This window comes from Candoia aspera, chromosome 7 (assembly GCF_035149785.1).
Source record: "Candoia aspera isolate rCanAsp1 chromosome 7, rCanAsp1.hap2, whole genome shotgun sequence".
Classification (NCBI taxonomy): domain Eukaryota; kingdom Metazoa; phylum Chordata; class Lepidosauria; order Squamata; family Boidae; genus Candoia; species Candoia aspera.
The window spans coordinates 45,989,969-46,015,038 of record NC_086159.1 but is presented as its reverse complement, the minus strand read 5'-3'; the positions used below and the strand labels follow the sequence as shown (position 1 = coordinate 46,015,038).

The 25,070-nt window shown below is 36.5% G+C and overlaps 1 protein-coding gene across 7 annotated transcripts in view; it reads left to right on the top strand.

The window, feature by feature from the left end:
* Positions 1–25,070, top strand: part of CNOT2 (CCR4-NOT transcription complex subunit 2) — a 63,937-nt gene that overhangs the window by 23,419 nt on the left and 15,448 nt on the right. For 3 of the 7 annotated variants that reach the window (XM_063309141.1, XM_063309137.1, XM_063309139.1), the window contains exons 2-8: positions 1,895–1,964; positions 10,882–11,004; positions 14,664–14,730; positions 17,806–17,953; positions 18,791–18,973; positions 20,988–21,067; positions 24,236–24,361. In XM_063309141.1, the coding sequence (XP_063165211.1) occupies positions 10,894–11,004; positions 14,664–14,730; positions 17,806–17,953; positions 18,791–18,973; positions 20,988–21,067; positions 24,236–24,361 (715 nt within the window). In that variant the 5' untranslated portion in view covers positions 1,895–1,964; positions 10,882–10,893. The remainder of the gene's footprint in view (positions 1–1,894; positions 1,965–10,881; positions 11,005–14,663; positions 14,731–17,805; positions 17,954–18,790; positions 18,974–20,987; positions 21,068–24,235; positions 24,362–25,070) is intronic. The other 4 variants (XM_063309138.1, XM_063309140.1, XM_063309142.1 and 1 more) reach the window with 3 other exon arrangements.

Genomic DNA, 25,070 nt, shown 5'->3' with positions numbered 1-25,070 from the left:
GATGAAACAACCAAGTCTTTACAGGCTTTCTGAAAGTCAGGCAGAGAGGAGAGGGATATTGGGGGAGGAGAAATACCGTTTAAGAGGATGAATGGCTTAGCTCACCTTCAGTTTCCTGGCTTTTTTGAAAAATATTAATTGCTCTTTGGAGAAAAACAATTTTGTCTTGCTGCAGCTTCCATTGCAGAGTCCACTAATATTAAAAACTATGTGTAGAACAATGCATTTTGTTTTAAGGCCAGCACATTTGTTTTGAGTAATCCCTTGTGTAGATGTTGAATGCCTTGTAACAACTCTGAGGGACCTAGTTTGAGGTCCCAGCTATATTGATGAAAGGCATTATTGCAGCTGTTAAGACTGGCTCAATCTGATACATTTTTTAATTATATCCATGGGTGAGAAATGAAATAGGCTTGCAAATGACACTGAATTATTGAATAAACATGAAATAAATGTAATTGAATTTAAGACAATCCCGTATCAAAGGAAGAATAAACAGAAAGTAGATTATAATTCAACATACAGGTAGTCCTCAGTTAACAATGCTAATTGGGACTGGAATTTCTGTTGCTAATTGATGCAGTCACAAAGCGCGACGTCACATGATCACGCCACTTAGAAATGGCAGTTCTGGCAGTTCCTGGTTACTGTCATTAAGTGAGGACTGCACGGATTGTTAAGCAAGGACCTCACGTGATAGCAACTTCTGACTTCATGATGACTTCGCTTGTGGGAAGCCAGCAGGGAAGGTTGCAAATCGTGATCACATGACCGCAGGACACTGCGACAGAAATCTGAGCCGATTGCCTGGATTGTAAGCACTGGGGTGCTGCACTGGCAAGAACTTTAACAACTCCAGCTGAAACCAACTCTACTATCCAATAAATGTGTGCATGGTATCTTCCTCCCAAAAGCCACATTCCAAACAAAAGTTCAGAGCCAGAATCCATCCATCCTTCCTTCCTTCCTTCCTTCCTTCCTTCCTTCCTTCCTTCCTTCCTTCCTTCCTTCCTTCCTTCCTTCCTTCCTTCCTTCCCCAGTAAAGTGTTTATAAAATTAATTGATGTTGTATCAGGTATAAGTGCATGTGCCAGCTGTTCTCTCTTACACACATATAACACACACAGATTTGTTTCTTATCAACAACTTTTTCTGTTCTCAACAAATATATGCTGCCCTCCTCCCAGGTAATTATTTGGGGGAATAAAGTTTCTAAATAAAGTTTCTAATAAATGTGTTCAAGTTGGTAAAATCCTAAATTGTGAAGAATTTAATTTCTGTTTCTAAGCTGTTGAGTAGTAATCAAAGAACAGTATAACTAAGCACATACTGCATATTAGAAGGTAATGTTTAATCTTGCACATGAATGGATAAATTCTAAATTGACTGCAATCCTTCAAGAATGAGGTCTTTGATAACTGAGGAAAAAATACTAAAGTATTTCAATACTAAAATATTGATGTCCTGTTAGGAATTAAAGAGGCACAGAATGGGAATAAAACCACAAATATAGCCCTGCTCTTCCTGTGCTCAAAATAATGTGTATAGTTAGTCCTCAACGATACTGTAAGATTGGATAAGAGCTTTTTTAACAGTGATGGTTGGAGTACATCCTGGATAACAGGTTTATAAGTTTGAGAGACTTCTTTAAGTTAGATTTTTTAAAATAAAAAGATTAACGGAGCAGAGACTGATGACAAATTCATGTATAGCATAAGTTTTTGAAATTGTAATAATGTTTTTTATGATACTTTCAGAGTTCCTATAAGTAACAAATTGGGCTTTGTTTTTTTTATTTTGATGTTTGATTTTTTAGTAAAATAAAACTTACTGTATTTGGTAATGTTGTGAATTTGCACAACTTTTCTAATAACTTAATCTACTTCATTTACAGGGAGTATCCATCAAAGCTTGCTTGCTTCAACAGACACAAAAAAATTAATGGGCAAAATTACGGTTTTTAGGTAGGTAGATATTTTCCTAGTGTGTGTTAGGTGATTCTTTTAGGAAGACTTTTAAGTGGTTGATAAAGTATTTCATTGCTAAACATTTGAAGGAGTTTAGGAATAAGAAAATGAATTTGATGTTGTATATTTATGTGTGTGTTGTGTTAAAAATAAGTATGGTTGACAGTTTCCTTATAGATGGCTATGAAATAATTGGGAGGAAAAGATAATGTCCAAGTAGGAATGTGGCTTCCTGGAATAAATCTCATGTAAGGCCATGGTACTAAAACTTAGCTCTCTTAAAGCTGGATTTGCAAAATCTTATTTGCTGCTATGTGCATTTTCAGTGAATCAGATATAGCAATTAATAGTAATATTTATTAAAATTTTAACTCTTACAGCATTATTTGTATAGTATATTGTAAAGTTTAAGCTTTCCCAAGTGCCCATTTTTCAAGATAATATATATATTCATTGTATCTATTTTAATCTTAACATTTAGTTGCCTAGTCATATTCACCAAAAATTTTATTTATTTATTTATTTATATTTCAAATTTCTATCTATGATTCCTTGCTGCAGGTGAACTGGTAAATGGTACAATTAGAATAAAAATTAGAAAGAAAGATGTCTTCCCTCTCTATGTTTTGGCCAGCCAAACAGCAGCTTCATATAATCATAGCTGGTCAGGGAAGAGTTACTAAGGACTGGAAACCAATCTCCCAGTATTGCAATAACTAGTTTCTCTTGTCCAATTGGAAATACAGAAATGGACATTTTCCCCAGGTTGATCATGAGCACCCTTTACGCTCTTTTACCTGGATTCTTATCTACAACTTCTTTGGAGGGATTCATGATGCATAAACAGTTTTTCCTCCAAAGGAGTCCAGACCAGAAAGCATTTTCCAGAAACATCCTGGCTGCTTACAGTAGCTTGTATCATGTTCCTTATACAGTACCTTAAAAGGAACATGGGCTTGGGTGGCAAGCCCATTACCAGAGGAGCTACTTCCAAAGAGGTTACTTATTTTTATTGAACCTTTTATCATGTCCCTGAGTGATTTAACTAATCTGGAGAAAATACAGAGAAAGAAGATCTGCATCTGGTCTCTCTATTGGATGTTTCATTCATAGTTATCTTGTCAGGCTGTCTTCTGGTCTGCTTGCTGTTGTGATAAATCCATCTTCATAACTGTATGTTTAAGGGCTTACCTGATAACTGTTAACTGTTACCGATACCTGAGTTGAAGATTCTTCCAGCCATAGCCACCTGGATATTTAATGCAGTAACATCATAGACCTGAATGATGGGGAACGGAGTTATGGTTGTCCATGTTGGCTCTTTGGCCTCTCTGGGTCTCTGATCTGGACAAATACCAATTTGGAATATATGTAAGTTGGTGGTATGGATTTATTATATACTTTGGGTAGCACCAACTTAAGAGCCACTGTTGGCAGTTTATGATACTTCCACAGTGTCAAAGAATACAAACAATAGGAAATTGAAATAAATAAAACTAGTATTACACCCTCCCCAAATGATGGTATGTGAGAAGACCATTAAATTCCAAAGCCCCTACGAAAGAGAGTGGTTTTAATAAAAACTAAACAGCAGAATAGGAGTCATCTAGATTTCTGATGGGAAGGTATTCTGGAAGGTAGCTATTGAGAAGACATGCCTTGAACCAATTCCATTAAAAAAAAGTTATGACAAGATGGAACCCAAAGCAGCCCTTCCTGGACTGAAGACACAGGATGGGTAGATAATATTCAGGAACTGTGGTCCTGAAAGTATCTGGCTTCCAAGTCATGATATGGCTTTATAAGTTAAAGACAACATTTAAATTGTACTTAGAAACCTGTTGGTAGCTAATGCAGCACCCCTAGAACTAGTGTCACATGGCTGTGGCAGTTCTTACCCACCAGCAGATGGGCAGCTTCATTCTATATTAGTTACAGTTTTCAAGTAGTTTTCAAAGGCAGACCAATGTATAGCATATTGCAGTAGTCCATCCTCATAGTGATGAAGGTGTGAGTCACCATTGCCATAGAATATAAACATTTATTGGACCGCAACATTTTTAATTGATAAAGTCTCACACTGAGATTGATGGTACTTGTAGATCTCCAGGATTTTTGGTCCAGTGCATTTGAGCTTTTCTGGCTAACTTTTTGGGACTGTAATTGAAATGTTGAGAACATGTTATGGACATTCTCACAAAACAATTGCTGTGATGGGCTTAGAAAGTCACATTGTGCCCTTTTACCAGAAGATGAAATAATGGGATTATTTCCCACCATTTCCTTGATTCTTGTTGGATGCTTTTTTAATTCATTTTTTGGGGGGGCAGCAGGAGGTTACACTCGTTGTAAAATACTAGGCCACAGGCCTGTCATTATTGTCTTTTAAGAATTCCTCAAGTGTATTTGAGGGTCCAGGCCTATTCTTGGAAATAAAAAAAATTACGCTTGGGATTTGTGCTTTGCAGCATGGTAGTTTCCTGTTTAATTTTAAAATAAAAGAATCTAAATAGGGTCAAACCAGGTAGGTGCAGAGGAGATGGCTTTGGCATAGTAGCACTGTGGTTGGGATTCAGGGTCCAGCTGACATAGGTTCATTTCCCAAAGTTTCTAGGGAATCAATAGCAATGTCAGGATTGTATTATCTAGTATAGCTCAGAGTTTCATTGCCACCATGACTAGTATTTGTTTATTGGACTGATGGGTATTGGTGTATTTGATATGCCTTTAACATGGTTGGATAATTTCTTATTGATACTTAGGTTTCCAGAGGCTTTTCCTGTCTGCAAAGGTGGATAATCCATTTAAATCTCATCTGGTAGTAAAAAGATTGCTGAAGACTCTGGCAGCAGTTCTCACTGATGCAATTAATGGATTTGTTGAAATCTTAGTTTTTCTCTGGAATGATGAGAGCTTTTCCATTGAGCAAAGCATATAGAAATATGCTTTGGATATTAAAGCAAATGGAAAAATACATAGCATTGTGGGTAAAAAAATGATGAATCCAAGCGAACAAGAATGATACCTACTGAGGTTACACTGTTTCAGTAACTGAAGTGAAGAAATGTTCTCCTGAAACATTTTGAAATAGTTTTTTAAAAACAAAAACAAAGATCAAAGCACTTTGGTTTCCATATTGGATCAAGGAAGAGACTGTTTCCTTCTTTCCTTGGCAGGAACAGTATTTAAAGCATGGGTTATTCTTTCCTTGGCAGGAACGGTATTTAAAGGATGGATTCAGTGGTATCAGTATTTTTCAAAGCACTTGTACTTACTGTTTGCATGGAGGAGTAATTGGGATACCTAGGCAGACCAAGACAGCAGGCTGAATGTAATTTGGCTACATATTCATCATGAGAAATGTAGTATAATTAAAATCTAATTAAAATAAAAGTCACACCTGAAAATTCCGAATACACAAACACATGTATGTTTGTGTGCATAAAATATTAATGCATTGGAGTGTCTCGGTGTGTGTGTGAGTGGTGTAAAAGAAAAGCATGTGGTGATAGTAAGATCTTAAAAATAATTTGATTCTTCCATACTGTTGAGTAGCTTCCATTATAAGTCCTGATAGTATTACTAATTATAATGCCATTATAAATCCTGGTAGTATTACTAATTTAAGAAGCTACCCCTATAGGTATGGATTCTTAGTGATTTTATTTTATATAAATGATTTTATATAAATGATTTATATTTTATATAAATGATTTTATTCATTTGAAATACCTATAGACCAAATGTGGTGAGTTACAGTTCATAAAAACAAGCTAAGAATAAAACCCAGTAATATACATAACTAATTAAAATCAATCAAGAAGTAACACAGAGAGGCATTTCAGCGACAAAAGCCCACTAAATCCCAAGTGTAAGAGTAAAAAGCCAAATTTCATCTAGTGTAGAAAAGGCAAATTATGTTGGTGCCAAAGAAGGGAATTTCAAGGCCAGGGTAGAAGAACAAAAGAGTGACACATCTCTTCCAGCTGTGGGACACAGGAATTCCTACCCTGCAGTTCTTAACATCTGGGCCAATACATACTGAAGAGAGGTGTTTCTTCAGGTAAACTATTAAAGGCCTTAAACATCACTGCTAGAACCATGAATTCAAACTGATAGTCTTGGTGTGCTAGTACAGTTCTTTCAGGACCAGTGTTACATGGCCTCTGAAGGCTGTTCTAGAAATAGTCTCACTCCTGCATTCTGTACTTGTTGCAGTTTTCAAATAATATTCAAGGACAAACTTGTGTAGAATGTATTACAATAACCCAAACGTTACCAAAACACAGACTATGTACTGTGATAAGGGCATCCCTGTCAAGGGAAGCTTGCTGAATGCATTCCAGACTATGGATGCCACCTAGGCCTTGACTAATAAAGATATATTCAGAAATTCACCCAGTTTGTACACTTACCCTTTCAGAGAGACTGCATCCCTATTCAAAGACAAAGACCTTTCAGTTTTCCAGACCTGTGAACTACGTGTTCACAGTACCTCTACCATTTTAGGTTTCAGCTTCATTTTATTGACTATCTAATCATACAACTAGTTTTACCATTTACAAGAAGGATTGTTTGCTATTTGCCCACCTGTACTATGAAAGAAAATCTAGACTTTGGTAAATTTGAGAAAATATTAGCTTGTATAGACTTAAAAAGAAAGCAAAAACAAGTCATCCCAAAACTACATACAAAAATTGGGAGCTTAAGAATTCATTTTCACTGAAAAAAGTATTCTTTGAGTGTAAAGATTAAATTTACAAAAATAAGATACAGGTAGGTCTCGATTAGTGTGGTTAATCCATGAAATGGTCACATTATTCAAATTTGCACTATTTGAAGTGATATTTCTATGGAAAATATGATAATTGGTTTTAGCTCAATGAAAATTTTTAAACATAAATTTGATATTTATATTAATGAAATTTTACAGTAAAGGATAAAAAGATTATACTTATAATTTAAACTTATGGTTAACGAAGTCACAGTAGTTATAGAAAGCAAAATAAAAACAAAAAAATATCTACCATAGATTCAGGCATTCCAAGATCTCATCCTATTTTAGTATTGCTATGACCATGTATACTCTCACCCTACCTATTCAACTTGTATGCAGAACACATCATGCGACAAGCTGGCCTTGAGGAATCCAAGGCTGGAGTTAAAATCTCTGGAAGAAACATAAACAATCTCAGATATGTAGATGATACCACTTTGATGGCTGAAAGTGAAGAGGAACTGAGGAGCCTTATGATGAAGGTGAAAGAAGAAAGTGCAAAAGCTGGTTTGCAGCTGAACCTCAAAAAAACCAAGATTATGGCAACCAGCTTGATTGATAACTGGCAAATAGAGGGAGAAAATGTAGAAGCAGTGAAAGACTTTGTATTCCTACGTGGAAAGATTACTGCAGATGCTGACTGCAGTCAGGAAATCAGAAGACTCTTAATCCTTGGGAGAAGAGCAATGACAAATCTCGATAAAATAGTTAAGAGCAGAGACATCACACTGACAACAAAGGCCCGCATAGTTAAAGCAATGGTGTTCCCTGTAGTAACATATGGCTGCGAGAGCTGGACCATAAGGAAGGCTGAGAGAAGGAAGATCGATGCTTTTGAACTGTGGTGTTGGAGGAAAATTCTGAGAGTGCCTTGGACTGCAAGAAGATCAAACCAGTCCATCCTCCAGGAAATAAAGCCAGACTGCTCACTTGAGGGAATGATATTAAAGGCAAAACTGAAATACTTTGGCCACATAATGAGAAGACAGGACACCATGGAGAAGATGCTGATGCTAGGGAGAGTGGAGGGCAAAAGGAAGAGGGGCCGACCAAGGGCAAGATGGATGGATGATATTCTAGAGGTGACGGACTCGTCCCTGGGGGAGCTGGGGGTGTTGACGACCGACAGGAAGCTCTGGCGTGGGCTGGTCCATGAAGTCACTACGAGTCAGAAGCGACTAAACGAATAAACAACAACAATGACCATGTTCATGTTGTTCCATGACATCAATTTTTTTGCTCTAATGTAATAATGAGCCTCTTATTTTTTGAACTTACTGTACTGTTTTCCTTTGACGGAATCTTCCTTTTCTCCATTTTGCACACATGAAGATTAGCAGCATCCAAAATCCCAAATTCAACTGCACATGCACTGGCCTCAATTGCACATGTGCTAGCTTCACATTAACTGAATGTTGGGTCGCATTAAACATGACCTGGTATCAGTTTACAGTTTGCACTAAATCGAATTTTGCATTATTTGAACTCACACTAATTGTGACCTGCCTGTAGCTTAAACATTATTTGAAGAGAATACAAAAACAAAGTATATAAAATGACAAAGAAAATATCTTTTTCCATTCAAGTAAGGTTTTTCCTCCAAATGATACAGTGGTTTCTCATTGTTTCTATATCTGGTATGTGGTCAGATTTGAAGTCTCACATTTAGTTTTGATTGAAAGAATCCATAGGTAAATAGGATAAATATTACTGAACCTGTTATAAAAGTTACCTGAACAGATTTTCTAAATTAGAAGAGTAGACTAAGTAAAACTTAGAGATCACAAAGCCTAGTTAAAAGATTAACAAAATACAACTCTTAGAATTATGCCTACAATTGATCTGATTTCTGTAGTTCTATAAATAGCAAATAACAAATATTTGCTATTTATAGCACTTTCCAGACACAAACTGCATTGTGGCTGCCTTGTGAAGCAAATTTTGCATACATTGAATTATGATTCTTGAGTCACTAATTATACACTTCGTATATTATTTACTTCTTAGAAAAGGTGTATGAGATAGAGCAGATCAACTTCTTTACACTAAGTGTATTAGATTCACAATTCACAAATTTTCTTAGGAGCATGATCCAGTTTAATTCTGCTCGCAGATGTAAATCTAGTTAAATTTATGGTTAAAATGTATCTTTTTTTCTGCCACTAATTGAAAATATCCATTGTCATATAAGATTCTTATGCACAGTGCAGATCATAAAAAGGTAGATAAATCATTGTAAAGTCATGCAACTTGGTTCAGTATCTCTATAACATTTCTGACTTCATACCTGGAATGAACATAATGTGGCATTCTGTGTTTTAAGATGTACTGGTCCCAGCATTCTGAATGGTTAGCCATGGTGGTGGATCTGCTGGCAACTAAGCCACAGGTTTCTACCCACTGTCATAAAGAGCTAGTGCAGTCTCTTGATGAAGGCATTAAAAAGGCACCGAGGAGGTTCAAGTGTACCCTCAGCCGAAGAAGCTGAGTGAGTTTGGGCTAGTCATTCTCTCTCAGCCCAGCCTACTTCACAGGAACAGCACTGTGGGGGAAAACAAGAGAGGGGAGCACCTACGTATGCTGCCTTGAGCTCCCACCTCCTTTAGAATGGGATGTAAATCTAATAAAGTAACTAGATAGAATGGAGATGGAATTCTATGTATCACAGCTGAATACATGAATACATGGGAGCAGTTGCAGTTTGTTTCTAATGCAAATGTCTGAATAAAATGTAACATTTTCTACCTTGGATTTAGCACTTGGCAATAGTTGTGATATCTCCCAAATTACAAGGAATAGGAAAGAGTTACCTGTTGCAGAACATTCTCTCTGTCTTCACATATACAGGGCAATACTTCTGTTGACTCTGATTCTCATCTCTGCCATTGAGGATTTCTCCTCTCATCAATTTGCCCAGTTAGAATAAAGGAGAAGATAATCCCCATAGTCTGTTAAGCATTTCCTTTTCTAGGTGATAATTATATTTGTGCAGTGGGATGTGGTAATCATGAAGTGAGAACACTAGTTAAGTGCATTGGAGGAGGATGGGATATGGTTTTCTATAAAATAGAAGTTAAGAAACAATACCTTCAATTAAACTCAGTATCATAGTGACTGGGCACAAAGGGAGCCATCCCTTATAGGCATGGTCTCCATGGCTTGGTTTTTCTGACTGTGGTACCACAGCAGTGCAAATATTAACATATAGCCTTCTTGGTAAAGTGTTGCTATGACTAGGCAAGGTTTTGCATATGTATCTCCATTACTCATCAACAAAGTAGGTATGTTAGTTATGTTCAGTGGGATGTTATAAGAGCGTAAGATGATAGAATTCTTCATGCATGCTTATTTGTGATGTTTGTTGTCCAATAACCTAGGTTTTCTGAAAAATACTGTACATAGTTCTACAACATAAAGACAATACAGAGATGCAATTAAAAAATATAGTAAAAATCCAGGAACCAGCCAAACCTTAAAAGTAAGAAAATGTGCAAAAAAACACCCCTTTATTAGTACTAACTATATGTGTGGGTCTTTTTAAAAAGAGGTATACAAGTGTGAGTAATTTTTAAAAACTGTAGCTAAAGAATTAAATTGCTTCTTGTTCTTACTGTAGAATTTGGCTTTGAAAGAAAGTTGTACATAGTGCTAATTGGCAGTTCAAAATCATATACTGTAACATGCATAAGCTTTGAACTTTTGCATTTCCCTTCCCCTCTGTTAGGATCCTCAGCAGTTTTTCATAAGCTTTTGCTTCCAGTTTCAATTTAACTATGGTTTATAATTCATGTTTAAAACTGGAACAAGGGTTAAATAACTATAATTTAGGCAAACAAGCCAGAATCATGAAGTCTGAAGTTAGTTTGTTTATCTAAAATATAATTATAACTAATTAGAAATTATCTAGAGAGGTGAAATGAGTAAATCTGATTAGTTGAAAATAAAGCAAATCCTTGTGGATGTTACACAGATGCAGGGTGAGTTCAAAAGCTGAAGGCTTGTTCTATAATGTTAAGACATAATGTCAGACCAAAGCCTGCATGAGTACGCATAAATATATCTGTTTGCTATTTAAATGCCTAGGGTTCTTTATTTTATAAATAATTATAGGGAACAATGCTATATATTATCATCTAGGTGACAAACAGCATGTTTGGTGCTTCAAGAAAGAAGTTTGTAGAGGGGGTCGACAGTGACTACCATGATGAAAATATGTACTACAGCCAGTCTTCGATGTTCCCACATCGATCAGAAAAAGATGTAAGTTTTTTGTGCATATTATATTTTATCCTAACCCTTTAGGCATAATGGGAATAGTTTTTTCTAACGTTATTCAACATTACTTAAAAAATACATATTCTCTATTACTTTTACTATAGTTAACTGCTCTTCCTCTTAAAAGAGCAGAGTGCTATATGCAAAAATAGTAAAAGTATAGCATGGTTGTATTACTGGTTATAACTGTGTTCTCAGTCACAGGATAAGTTTCCTTAGTGACTTTGTATAGATACAAGAAGGAAGGGGAATGGAGTTTGGTGGGATTTTGGAGCCCAATTACTCTTGGGCCAAATACTCTACAGTGGTGGTGCTACAAATAGGAATACAAACAACAGTTCCACTTCCTGTCCTGCGGTGCCACCGTAGCAAGTCACAATTGCCAATAGTGCAAAATTCTACTAAGATATCTAAGAACATCTAAAGGTAGCACTTGTATTGTATCCCTGTAAAATTCATCAGTTCAGGTACCCAAGGATGTTTACAGCATTAAAACATTCTTAATTACCTGAACTGATGAATTCAGGCCTGAAGCCAAACTGAAATGATAAAAAGGCTTTCTCTGAGTGCATTTGTAGCTGGCTGGCCTTCATCCTTTCTATAACCTTGCTCAAGAAAGTGGTATTTATAACTAGATAGTAGTTGTTCACATCCTGAGTGTCAAGGAAACTCCAAGGACAGAACAAACTGCAGCCTCTTTCACAGCAGTGGGCATATAAGGAACACAATTCCATTAAATACACTGTGTGCACAATTATTAGGCAAGTTGTATTTTTGAGGATGAATTTCATTATTGAACAACTACAGTGCTCTCGCTTAATCCAAAATGTTAATAAACCTCGAACCTGAATATTTAAGAAAGTAAAAGTGAGGTTTTGGCTTTCTTAGGAGCATATCTATGTGTGCACAATTATTGGGCAGCTGTTAGTGTGCAGAATTATTATGCAACTAAATGAAAAACGAAAATTCCCCCATCTCACTCATTTATTTTCATCTGTTAAAGTGAGAATAATAAACAACTCAAAATTTACAAATAAACATTTCTGACATTTCAAACAAAAAATCAGTGACCAATATAGCCAGCCTTCTTTGCAATAACAGTCATAAGCCTTCCATTCATGGAGTCTGTCAGTTTCTTGATCTGTTGACGATCAACTTTTTGTGCAGCAGCAACCACAGCCTCCCAGACACTGTTCAGAGAGGTGTACTGTTTTCCTTCACTGTACATCTCCCGTTTGAGAAGGGCCCACAAGTTCTCATTAGGGTTTACGTCAGGTGAGGAAGGGGGCCATGTCATTATTCTTTCATCTTTGAGGCCTTTACTGGCTAGCCACGCAGTAGAGTACTTTGATGCATGCGATGGAGCATTGTCCTGCATAAACATCATGGTCTTCTTGAAAGATGCAGACTTTTTCCTGTACCACTGCTTGAAGAAAGTGTCTTCTAAAAACTGGCAGTAGGTTTGGGAGTTGATTTTGAGTCCATCTTCAACCCAAAAAGGTCCAACTAGCTCATCTTTAATAATACCAGCCCATACCAGTACCCCACCTCCACCTTGCTGGAGTCTGAGTTGAAGTGGAGCTCTGTGCCCATTACTGATCCAGCCACGGGCCCATCCATCTGGTCCATCAAGAGTCACTCTCATCAGTCCGTAAAACCTTTGATAAATCTGTCTTCAGATATTTCTTGGCCCAGTCTTGCCGTTTCAACTTACGTGTCTTGTTCAGTGGTGGTCAATTTCAGCCTTCCTTACCTTGGCCATGTCTCTGAGAACTGAACACCTTGTCCTTCTGGGCACTCCAGGTAGGTTGCAGTTCTGGAATATGACAGCACTGGAGGATAATGGGTTCCTGGTAGCTTCACGTTTGATTCTTCTCAAATCTTTGGCAGTTAATTTGCGTCTTTTTTTCTCAACACGTTTCTTGTGACCCTGTTGACTATTTGCAACAAAACGTTTGATGGTTCTGTGGTCACGCCCCAATATCTTAGCAATTTCAAGAGCGCTGCATCCCTCTGAAAGACTTTTTACCATTTTTGACTTTTCAGAGTCAGTTAAATCTCTTTTTTGGCCCATTTTGCCTGAGGAAAAGAAGCTGCCTAATAATTATGCACACCTTGATATAGGGTGTTTATCTCCTTAGGCCACACCCTCCTTCATTACACAAATACACATCACATGATATGCTTATATCCAATAACCATTCAGGTTTATACAGCTTGGAGTTGGAAAATATGCATAAAAATGATATGGTCAAAATACTCACTTGCCTAATAATTGTGCACACAGTGTAATGAGGCATTATACTCCTTGGTTTAACTTAAAAGTCCCTTGCTGTCAAATCATACCAGTGTTGCTGACAAGGGTTAAAAAAACAAATATTCACAAACTTATTTATTTTATTTAAAGAACTTATATGGCTGCCTATCTCTCACAGTGACCCTAGGCAGCTCACAGCAACCACTTTACTTTCTCATATGACAGTAATTGAAACTCTGACCACTCTTTTCCTTTATAGTTTTAATAGATCTGGTCTCAAGTGTGGCATCTAATTTGGAAGTAGTGCAAGCAAATTTACCCTCATAGTAAATAAATTACAGTAGTGGTCATCTGGGCATAGTGCTGAATTAGTCTTGAGCAGCTTACTCATCAGTCGTGAAAGGTCTGCTGGACAGTTCACTGAGGATTCAGTTGCAAAGGAGAAGTAAGCCCTATTGTCACTTCCACCACTTCTTCAACCTTACAGGGATGAAATGCCTTTGAACATATGCCCAATTTCATTTGTTTCAAAATATATGCTGCTGTGCTTTAGCCATCTACCAGCTTGTTTCATTCCCTGACCTGATCAGAAAATCAGTGAAACGTTGAGGCTTATTTTGCTTTCCATAGCCAGGCTATGGGCTTGACTGAATCACCAGCCATGTTGCTTGGATCATCTAGGAGAGTAGTCAGGATTTCCCTTTAAGTTTAGGCCTTATTAACTGGACCTTTGGTCTAGTCAACTGAAATCTCACCCAAAAATGATCTGACCATGTAGTGGAGTGGCTTTTACTCCAGTTTATTCCTTATTTGCCTGCCCCCAAACCAATATGCATTGACAGGTGCTACTCTCTCAGCACCTAGAGATTAGATCATATTATTCTGGAACAGTTTTTAAGGTGGAGAGGTACTGGTGAGAAGAGGTGTCACACTTTGCAAATAGGTTCAGAGAAGTATTTCATACCTCATTGAACATTTATCTGCTCACTCTAATGAACTGGCTTATTAAAGCCTATGCATTTTTTTTTCAGCCTGAAAAAAGACATGGCTGCTTTAATTAGCAGCAGAGATCACTTCGTCTGTATCATTTCGGCAGCTTGCGGTGCCTCAGGAGTTCATTGCTAAGACAAAAGCTCTGCATGTGGGTCTTTCCACCCTCCCACTTATTATAACAGAATAGATAATATTCAGTTTTATTTAAATTTATACAAGTGCTCATGATAGTTTTCATAACCAATATATTGATAATTGCTCAATCTTACTGAATTAAATTAATAAAATTAATTTTAATAGTGGGTTTCAGTGCTTGTCTTTAAAGAGTTTAATATTTTATAACATCTATATTTTACCCTTGACTAATTTTTTTACATTTGATTTTCCAATTTAGATACTGGCATCACCATCAACATCAGGTCAGCTGTCTCAGTTTGGGGCAAGTTTATATGGGCAACAAAGTAAGAAATCTATTTTTATAATAGGCCAATGGTTGTATGTGTGTGTAAGTTACCTTAAATTTAGGCTCATTTGATGTAGCCTTTTTTCCTATTGATACAATTTTTTCGGCTGTTCAAAGTATTTAAAAAAGATGCAGTCTTTGGGGACTCTGCACAGCTGCTTTCAAAGCTGTCTTCAGTTATCTGCACATGTGTGTGCATATTCAGCTGCTTTGCTTTGTCAGCAGAAGAGTTTGTGTGTGTGCACATGCAGACAACTGGGAACAGCTTTCAGAGCAGATGTGAAACTCTTCCAAAAACTGCTACTACTTTTGTACTTTGAAGACAAGTGCTTTGCTCACGTTAGCATGCTTTTCAAAACATCTCTTTTAAATATTTGCACAGCCTTAATAAGTTCAGCATAACTACATCTTAAAAATATGATGTAAACCTCTTTCCTGTAATATGCTTGCAAGCAATGTTTCAGTTGAGAGTGTTAAAAATGAACAATTCATAAATGGAGCTTTTTCATTGTAGTACTTCTACAGAACATTCAGCTGTTCATATTAGATTCCTGTCACTTAAGTTATTAGAAAATAAATAATAATACTACTGGAAATATGTTTTAGATCCCATCTAACTTGCTATATAACAATGACGTTTTCAGTTTATGCCAAAGTCAGTATTTCACAAAAGCTTTTAAGCATCTTACATCTGGCAGTGTTTTTTTCTGTTTGTTAATAAATAGCAAACTTTTATTAGTATTTATAAAGGGAATATTTATGAATCATACTTTAGGAAGGGCAACATCCTCTTGGAATTGAAATCAAAAACATCAGTTCCTAGGTATTATTTTGCTAGCCCCTTCGTTATAACAGAATTGGTCGGAAATGTTCCCAGATATTGGTAAAGCTTAAACTGCCCCCAAATGACTCTTGCTTCTGTCTAAAAGTTTCTGTGAATATTATCAAATTGTGACTATCCTAGATGGCTCCCATATTGAACTGTGAGATTGAAGCTTTTCTTCATTAGAGTTGAAGTGACATAACCAAAATGGCTCTATTTGTATAATTTTTACATTGCAGTTCTCAGCTAGGGTGCCTTAGGAATCCTCATAATTCCAATATGCCAATTAAGTTGATCCTCAGAATGCTCTGTTTCTCTTGTTCACGTGTAGGAGAGCATAGTAGTATATTTTAGAGCCTTTTTCTCTCAGACCTGTGAACTGCTTGCAAGACTGGCAGAGAATAGAAAGTGTGGTCAGACCATTCAAGGGGAAATTAGGGTTTTGGCATATAAAGTGATAGCTCCAAGAATTTTCCATAACAAAGAATAATCACATCCCTAGCAGCTGTACTTAACATCCTAAGCTGTTAGGGAGCTGAAATCCCAGACACACATGAATGAATTTGTCCCTGTAGACAGCAGTGTTGGCAGTTTTCCCTGCTCATTTAGGGAGATGGCAGTATGCATGATGTTTAGTCCTTCGTATAGGAAACAAAAGGCAAGTATGTATTGCTTTTTAAGCAGCGTTTCCTTATACCAAATAACTAGTATTTCAGTGTGTGTGTGTTTATGATAAGTTCAAGACAAATAGTGGTATCTTCAGACCCTTTCCACCTCAGCATATGATAAATATTTTAAATATTTCATATTATTTATTCTTTGTTTTATTCTAGTGGTACTGGTATAAATGTTATATAAGCTTAATCAAGTCTTACCTTAAGTACTAGTTTATTAGTTTACTTAAAATAGAACATAAAACGCCATTCTCTTTTAAGGTTGCTTATTCTGCATAAGCCTTTCTCTGAAATACGTTTTAGAAGCCCAGCTCTAAATTCTTTGTCCTCAAAAAAAACAAAAGAATTGCTTGTAGTAAAATGAGCAATGTATTAGATGCTTCTCTTTACTACTATCTATAACATTTTCATGTAATCTTCTTTCTCTCGTTCATGTGGGCATGCACACATGGATATAAATATGCATATTTCATATAATTAATACTTCACAAAGAAGTCCTGAAAGGAGGAGTATATTTTAAATATTTTAAGAAAACAATTTATATATTTCTGTAATTTTTGATTAGTGTGAATAGTTTGATTTGTTACATTCATCAAAAGCAGATTTTGACTACAAACGTGCATTGCCTTGTCTATTCTTTTCTTGTCTCCAGAAAGCAAGCTATATGATACATAAGCTATTAAATCTCTGACACCTCCAGGAAATACTCATTTGACCTTTGTAAATTGAGGTTTTGAAACATAGATTGCATCACACCTAAATGCTTATATTTGTGACCAAGATACAGCCCTGTCCTACCCATGTTTACTCAAGAGAACATAGGAGAAGAGGAATTCCCGTCTGTTTCTCTTCCTTTCTCTTCCTTTCTTCCCATCTTATAACTCCCATTGCCTTCCCCATCTCCAGAAACTTCCTGAAGAGTTATTTTAAGGGGGAAATAGAAGAAACCATTATGCCAGCAGTATCCATTCCACTTGCAGATGGACACCATTGGATTAAATAATAGTACACAAATAATACATTTGATGCAAGCCTACTGTCATTGTTTAGTAAGTTGGCATAGGATTTCAGCTGTGGCTACTTACTGGAGCATCAGTGTAAGTGGCATATCTACCAATAAATGTTGGAAATGAAAACTTGTGATGTACAGTACCCTGCAAAATATCTTGATATTTAATAAACAAACAATTTGTTTAAACTGTATGAAGCAGATTATTGACTAAGACACTTAGGGTATTCCTCCAAACATGGAAACTATTTATTCATTTAAAAAATAAAATAAAATTTTATTTTTGATTCTCATGAGTTTCTGGGGGAAAAATAAACTACATATTTAATCCATAATTCTCCCACTTGAAAGGTCTTTTAACAACATTTTTAATAAAAAATAAAGTTTGGAAATTGGAAGAAGTGAACTTAAATCTATTTTCATAAATGAGTGGTCTACTGTGTTCAAATTTTCCATTGATATTTATTAAGATACCATTTTTACTGTTAAAGCAAATATTTTCCTGAAATAGATAAGATTGTCCCTTAATTCACTCCATTCCCCTTCTTCTGAATTTTTTTCAATAGGTGCACTAGGCCTTCCAATGAGGGGAATGAGCAACAATACCCCTCAGTTAAATCGCAGCTTATCACAAGGCACGCAGTTACCAACCCATGTAACGCCAACAACAGGGGTACCAACAATGTCACTTCACACGCCTCCATCTCCGAGCAGGTATTATTGATAACAAATACTTCTCCAGGACATTCTCCAATATACTGCTTTTTTTGCTTAAAATTAGTTTGCATTCTAGATATTGTTTGAAGAGATAAACCAAGTGTTAGTTTTCTGGGTTGCTACTTGCACTTGTGAAGGTGTAGGGCAAAAACTTCTAATACGGTATTGATTCTACTATAGAAAATGTTTACATTTTTTGAGGTAGATAGGTGGATGCCTTTTAGGAAAATCATGCAGCATTGATAAAAGAGTTGCTTGGTGAGCCATAAAAATTTAATAAATAAAATGTAAACATTTTATATAACAGATGAAAGTGCTATTGCTAGCATCACAGCATTTCCAAATTTAAGTGGCAACAGTAATGTGCATTAGTCTAGGAATTCTCAAACTTTCTCAGGTTTCAACAGGCCTAGCAGTTCCCAAACAGCACCCTGGAGCTCTGCGGCGAAAGCACTAACAGTTCCATTTATTAAGTAGTAAAATATCCTGTGAGTTTGCTGCAGCATCCTGGGGCACCATAGTGCACAGTCTGGGAACCAGGGCATTAGCCTGATAAGCCAGTACTAATTTTTCCAAGTCCTAGCTTTCATGGAACATATGAAGTTTGAGTATTAATATTGTTTTTTAAATAACTGAGCCTAATTTAACTGGGAAGACCTGAATCTGAAATGTTTAAAACCATAACCAATCAAGGTTGATAGGAATGAAAAAAATATGGACCGCTGGTGGTCTTTTCATGTGTGTATAAAATGTCCACCTAGAAACAGTTGGCTTGGACAAAGTGAAAATAATAATATGCTGACTTATTCTCTACTGTTGGATCATCTTTTTCAGGGGTATATTGCCTATGAATCCTAGGAATATGATGAACCACTCCCAGGTTGGCCAGGGCATTGGAATTCCCAGCAGGACAAACAGCATGAGCAGTTCAGGTTTAGGCAGTCCTAATCGAAGTTCACCCAGCATAATCTGTATGCCAAAGCAACAACCCTCTCGACAACCTTTTACTGTGAACAGGTAAGATAAATTCAGGATGGTGTATCCCATGTTATATGAGGGGCCCTCAGTCACACAAAGAGCTTCCCTTTCCTTTTCACCCCTCTCCATTCCTATGCATGCTACAGTTCTGATCCAGAAGCAGAGCATATTTCAGGTTGTACAGCAGGGAGGTAAATGCTGTTCTGCTATGGTTGTTTCATCATTGAAATGATAGGAGAGGTTAATATGTTAATATGGTGATCCTCTGAGCTAAATAACATATTTGGATTTTATCTAGAATAGGAAGTTGAGGTAGACGGCTTGTGAGAAACTTGTCTGTTTGAAAATGTCATTGTTTTTGTAGCCTTAAAAATTAAGATCTCTAAAAAATTATTAGTTAAAATATGATTATTAAAATCTGTCAATTTTTTTTTGAATTTACACTGGGATAAACAAGATCTCATCATTTGGCTGTGACTAAATAGTAATGACTGTAATATTCCAAAGGCTCATTTGGCATACATAATCTATGTAGTGGAGCTAATATCCTTAGTTTCTGATGCAAACTCCTCATGACGTACAAACTAATCTTCCTTCCAAAGTTCTTTGCTATGTCATATTGACTTCTGGCACCTGTTTTGGATTAGATTCTCTGTTTCATTACGTTTTTCCCAACCAAGTTTAAAAGATTATGGAAGAAAGGCAAATACTAAATAAGAAGTAATGGTCTAACTTTTCTTCTTTTATATCCCTTGAGTGAAAAGCAGCACCCCCCATCCGTTATATTAACCCAAAGTATCAGTCTTTGTTAGTTGTTGACTGAAAATAGCAGTTATTATATCTGTTTAAGAAAATACCTGTATCAAATACAGTATATCTAAGAAACAGGTGGATGGTATTAGAATGTTATTTGAATATTTACTCCTGTTTCTAATACTTTCACCCTGTGTCACTAATCAGTTGTGAACTTGCCTATTGGAAATCCATTTCCAATTAATGTAATAAAATTAACATTTGTGTTGCATCTGATCTGTTACAGACAACAGGTTAATGAGAATACTGTTATACCCATGGCTAAGGTCTTTTCACAAGGATAGGTGGTACAGGCAAACCCAGTGGGTATATTCCTCTTGGGTTGTTTTCTATATAAAAAAGAAATGGCTAAATGGAAGAAATAAACAGTTGGTGATGGTGAGAATCGGGAAGAAAAAGTAGAAATTGCTTTAGGCTTATGAGTTATCCCTGAGATCTGACATTAGGGAGGCATCTTCATTGTTTATAAACCACATAATGATTTGTTTGATGTGTACTCTTGTAACTTCCTGAAGAGGTTTTGGATTTCTTTGTTTTTTAAAGGCTTGTGGGGCTGATCATGCTTTCCATATCTTCAGAGCTTCGTTTCACATTCAATTCTGTTTTGTTAGTTTTCATTTTCAGCAGTGTCAGCCCAAAATTTTTCATAACAATTTGTTTCAAGCAATGGCCTTGGAGTACACACAGAGTTAAATCTTAGATCTTTGTATCCAATTCAGTTTGTATTTCTTGGTATCTTTTGGTGCATTAAATATAATAATATGCAGCTATGTTCTGTTAAGAGGTGGGGTGGGTTATAATCCCTGGGTAGCATTTACGGGCTGAATCCTCCATTGGGCTCCTACCTGAATTTGAGATAGAGTCTTTAAGAGTTCATAGGTGGGTTGTCAGCCTAGATTCTTTCAGATTTAGAAAACAGGATCTAATTTCCAGTTGGAGTCAGTAACTCACTTCCTATTTTAGCCAGAGTGTTTATTCACAAATGAGAGTCAACTGCTTCCAACCATATGACCACCATTTATTGCTAGTTGGTTCTATTATCAAGCCAAGCTGTTCTTTTATTTTATGTTTAAACTGATTTACTGAGGAGTGAACATACACAAATCAGACAATATGAGTGACATTCTGGTTGTGTATAATTTTCTCCTTTCATCTCCTGCAGGTAAAAATAAGGTGATAAGAGATAGATATATATCTATATATCTTAAGTTTCTTTCCCCTTCTCTTTTGTTTATGTTAGCATGTCTGGATTTGGAATGAACAGGAATCAGGCGTTTGGAATGAATAACTCTTTATCAAGTAATATTTTTAATGGAACAGGTAAGCCTATTTTAAATCCTCATTCTTTAGAGTTTTATTTGGAAGCTTATTTTGTGTGTATTTTTATGTTCCTTTCCTAGTTACAGATATTCATGGTCTTGAGTACACTTCATTTTCATAAGTGAAGGAGATGATTCTGCTGATTTCTTCATAGCCCCTTGTGTCCTTTGCAGCCTCATGTGACTTCACAGGAAAAGGAAATTGTCAAAGCTGTCCTCTTGTTTATGCCAGTGTATCTCTCCACTGAACTGAATTTTTAGTGTTCAAAATATATTTTAGAATGATAAATAAATTTATTTTCTATTTACAAAGTTATTTCATAAATAAACAACTTGAGTAATGATATCAGTGCAACAGTACTTTGTAAATAAATAAATCAATTTTAATTATGGACCAAATCCACTAATCCACATATTGTCATAGCTGTTCAGTATCTGTGGAAAACTGAGAGAAGCAGAATGTTATAGTGCTGGAATTACAGGCTTGCTCTACTTATTTAGAAGATATACATAGCTGCCCAACTCATGTGATCATGACACTGGGCAGTGTACATTAATAAAACCAAAGGAAAACTCAAATTACAATTAAAACCAACAATATAAGCAAGAACAAAGCTTCTCCCTATTCCCAGCAGTAGATATTCTCACACTTAACAAGTCAGGAACAGGGAAGCCTATGCTGTAAATCTCGCACATTTTGGATGACAGCTAGGTTTTGGTTTTCATAGAATCATAGAATTGGAAAGGATTATTGAGGTCATTAATTCCTGTACCCTGTTCAGTGCAGGATCTGCTAAAGCCTTTCAGACAGACGCCAATCCTGCCTCCAGCCATGAGGAACATACCACTCCTTGGGGCAGCTATTCCACTGGTTCACAGTTCTTACTGTCAGGAAATTCATCTTAATATTTAATCTGAATCTCCTTTCCTGTAGTTTCAAGTCATTGATTCTGAACCTGTCCTAAGGAATAACAGAGAACAAGCTAGCTTCTTCTTTGTATAGCAACTTTTAGAAATCTGAAGACTGCTGTTACATACTTCAATCTTCTCTTCTGCAGACTAAACGTGCCCCGTTCCTTTAACTGTTCCTCATAGGGCTTGGGCCCATCACCATCTTAGTAACTGTCCTTTGAACGCGCTCCCATGTATCTTTTTTTTTTTTAACTGTGATGCCCAGAACTGGGCCAAGGCAAAATACAGTAGAGCGGGACAATTACTTCCTATGATCTGGACTGCATGCTCCTGTTAATACATTCCAAAATAGCATTTAACCTTTTCAGCAGCACTTCATCAAACAGCTGGCTCATATAAGTGTGATCTATTAGGTCCTTTTCACATGTAGTCCCCATCTTATACTTTTGTGCCTTTGCTATTTTCTTCTGAGATGCAAGTTTTTACATTTCTTCCTGTTAAATTTCATCCTATTCATTTCTGACCCAGTGTTCAAACCTGTTGAGATCTTCTCTTTCTCTTTGAAGTATTAGCCGCTCCTTCTAGTTTTGTGTTACCTGAAATTTTGATCGTCATTCCCTCAATTTCATCAAGGTCTTTATTAAAAATGTTGAAAAGCACATGGCCCAGCACAGAGCCCATTTTATGCTACTCTCCAATCTAATGTGGAATAATTTATGAGTATTCCCTGAGTGCTGCCATTTAGCCAACTATGACTCTTTCTATCATGTATCATCTAGCCTATATTTTACCATTTTATTCATGATGATATCATGAAATGCTTTGCCGAGGTCAAGGTATATTATATCTATAGCATTCTCCCAGTTTGTTAAGCTAATAACTGTCAAAGAAGGAGATAAGGCTAGTTTGGCTGACTTGTTTGTTACAAACCCATGCTGGCTTTTATTAATTGTTGCATTTCTATCCAAGTGCTCATAAAGATGCTGTTTTATAAACTGCACCTTTTTAATTCTCTAGGATTTCTCAAATATTAGTTTTATTTCTTTCAGTATCCTAGCATGTAAATCACTTTGGAGATTTGAATTCATTGAAATTAGCTGTACTCTTTTACCTTCTTCTTTCCTATCCTGAGCAGCAGTTTTCTTCTCCTACTAGTGGCAAAATAATGGCCAGTGAAGGCGTTTTCCCTTCTGAAAGAAGACGCAAGTAAAATATGAGCTAAGATGTTCTGCCTTCTCTCCATCATTCATCACCAATTTACCTCTTTCTGCTCACAGCAGACCTAACTTTGCTTTTCCTTTTGTGTCTGATGTACACCTCATCCCCCAAAAAGCCTTTTTATTGTTTGAAATATTTCTTTGCAAGCCTCAGTTCATTCTGCACTTTAGCCTTTCTGATACATTCCCTACAGTTTCTGGTGACTGCCTTGTATCCTTCCTTGGTACCATTCCTTCCACTTTGTATCCATATCCCCTTTTCTTTACAGCATTTAGAAAGCTATAAATGTATCCACATGCTCTCTTAAGATGTATCCAGTTTTTCCTTCTGGTAGGAATTGTTTGTGATTGTGCCTTCGGTACCTTGTTTAGTAGGATTTCCCATTCTTTCCAGACACTTTTCTCCTCAGGATTTCAAGCCTGATCCTTCCTCTTCCGTCTGAATTCAAGAAATCCAGTATTCAAGTCTGACTGTTCTCTATTCCTCCTCCCCTTGATATCATGAACTCAAGGATAACATGGCCATTTTCTCTCAAGGTTCCTGTCACCTTCACTTCTTCAGTTCCTCCCTGTTGGTAAGGATTAGGTCTGGGATATCAGACCCCTTTGTTCTTTCTTCCATCTTCTGACAATTGAAGTTGGCAGCAAGATAGGACAGGGATTTCTTGGACCTCTGACTCTTGCCATAGATAGATTTCCAGCAGATATAAGCATGGTTGAAGTCTCCCATTTTCACTATCATGTGCATCTTTTCTTGGGATTCACCTGCTTACACAGAAGGCATAATATATTATCTTTTAAACTTGTTTCTTTTAGAGGGGTTAAACCACTACTTGCTCTTTCCTTAGGATTTTTTTTTCTTTCTCTCCTCCCTCCCTTGTCTTCTTTCTCCCAAGCTACAGGTATAGTAACTTGGAAGAAATGGAATATAATTATAATTAAGGTGCTACAGAATTGTTTGTTTATGATATGTATGCATGGTTCTCCAAATACATTATTGTAAATTTATAAATTTGAAAACATCATGTATTTTCTTTTAGATGGCAGTGAAAATGTTACAGGACTGGATCTTTCAGATTTTCCAGCACTAGCAGACAGAAATAGAAGGGAAGGAAGTGGGAACCCAACTCCATTAATAAACCCTCTAGCTGGAAGGGCACCCTATGGTGAGTGTAAATTATATAAATTTGGTATCTTTGCAGCATTGATCACATGACACCTTAGGCATTAAAAACAGCTCTTGCTGAACTTACCATTTGGCTAGTGTTATTATTACTAAGCTTTTCTTTTGCCTGATAAAGGAACGTTCCTAAAGGAAAATTATCTGTAGGTTTTTCAGCTGCCGTCAAATGCCTGTTTGCTGATAGTGAACCCCATAGAATTGAGTGGAATTTTGAACAGACATATATAAAATGGTGAGGGTTTGTTTTTAGTGTCTTTAATCCTTTTACCTTTATGCAAAGTTTTATTTAGCCAATTTATTTATTTGATTCATATGGTTGCCCATCTCACATACATGACTTTGGGCAGCATACAACTTTAAAATAAATAAAAATACATATATTTCTAAAATAAACCAAAAATAAAACACACAGCTGCCAGAGAATCATAAAAAATTCCTCAACAGAGCCAGAACATGGATTCTGTCACACACCTGGGGCCCCAGGCTCAAGCACAGAACTAGGTCTTCAGGGCCTTACAAAAGGCCAGAAGGGTAGGGATCAACTTAATCAGGAGTGGTGATGTTCCAGAGGGCAAGTGCCACGACAGAAAAGGATCATTTTCAAGGTTCCACCAGGCGACAGGCCTTGGCCAGTGGTGCCTGCAGTATGTCTCTCCTCCCGGAATGAGGAGGACACTTAGAAATGAGTGGGA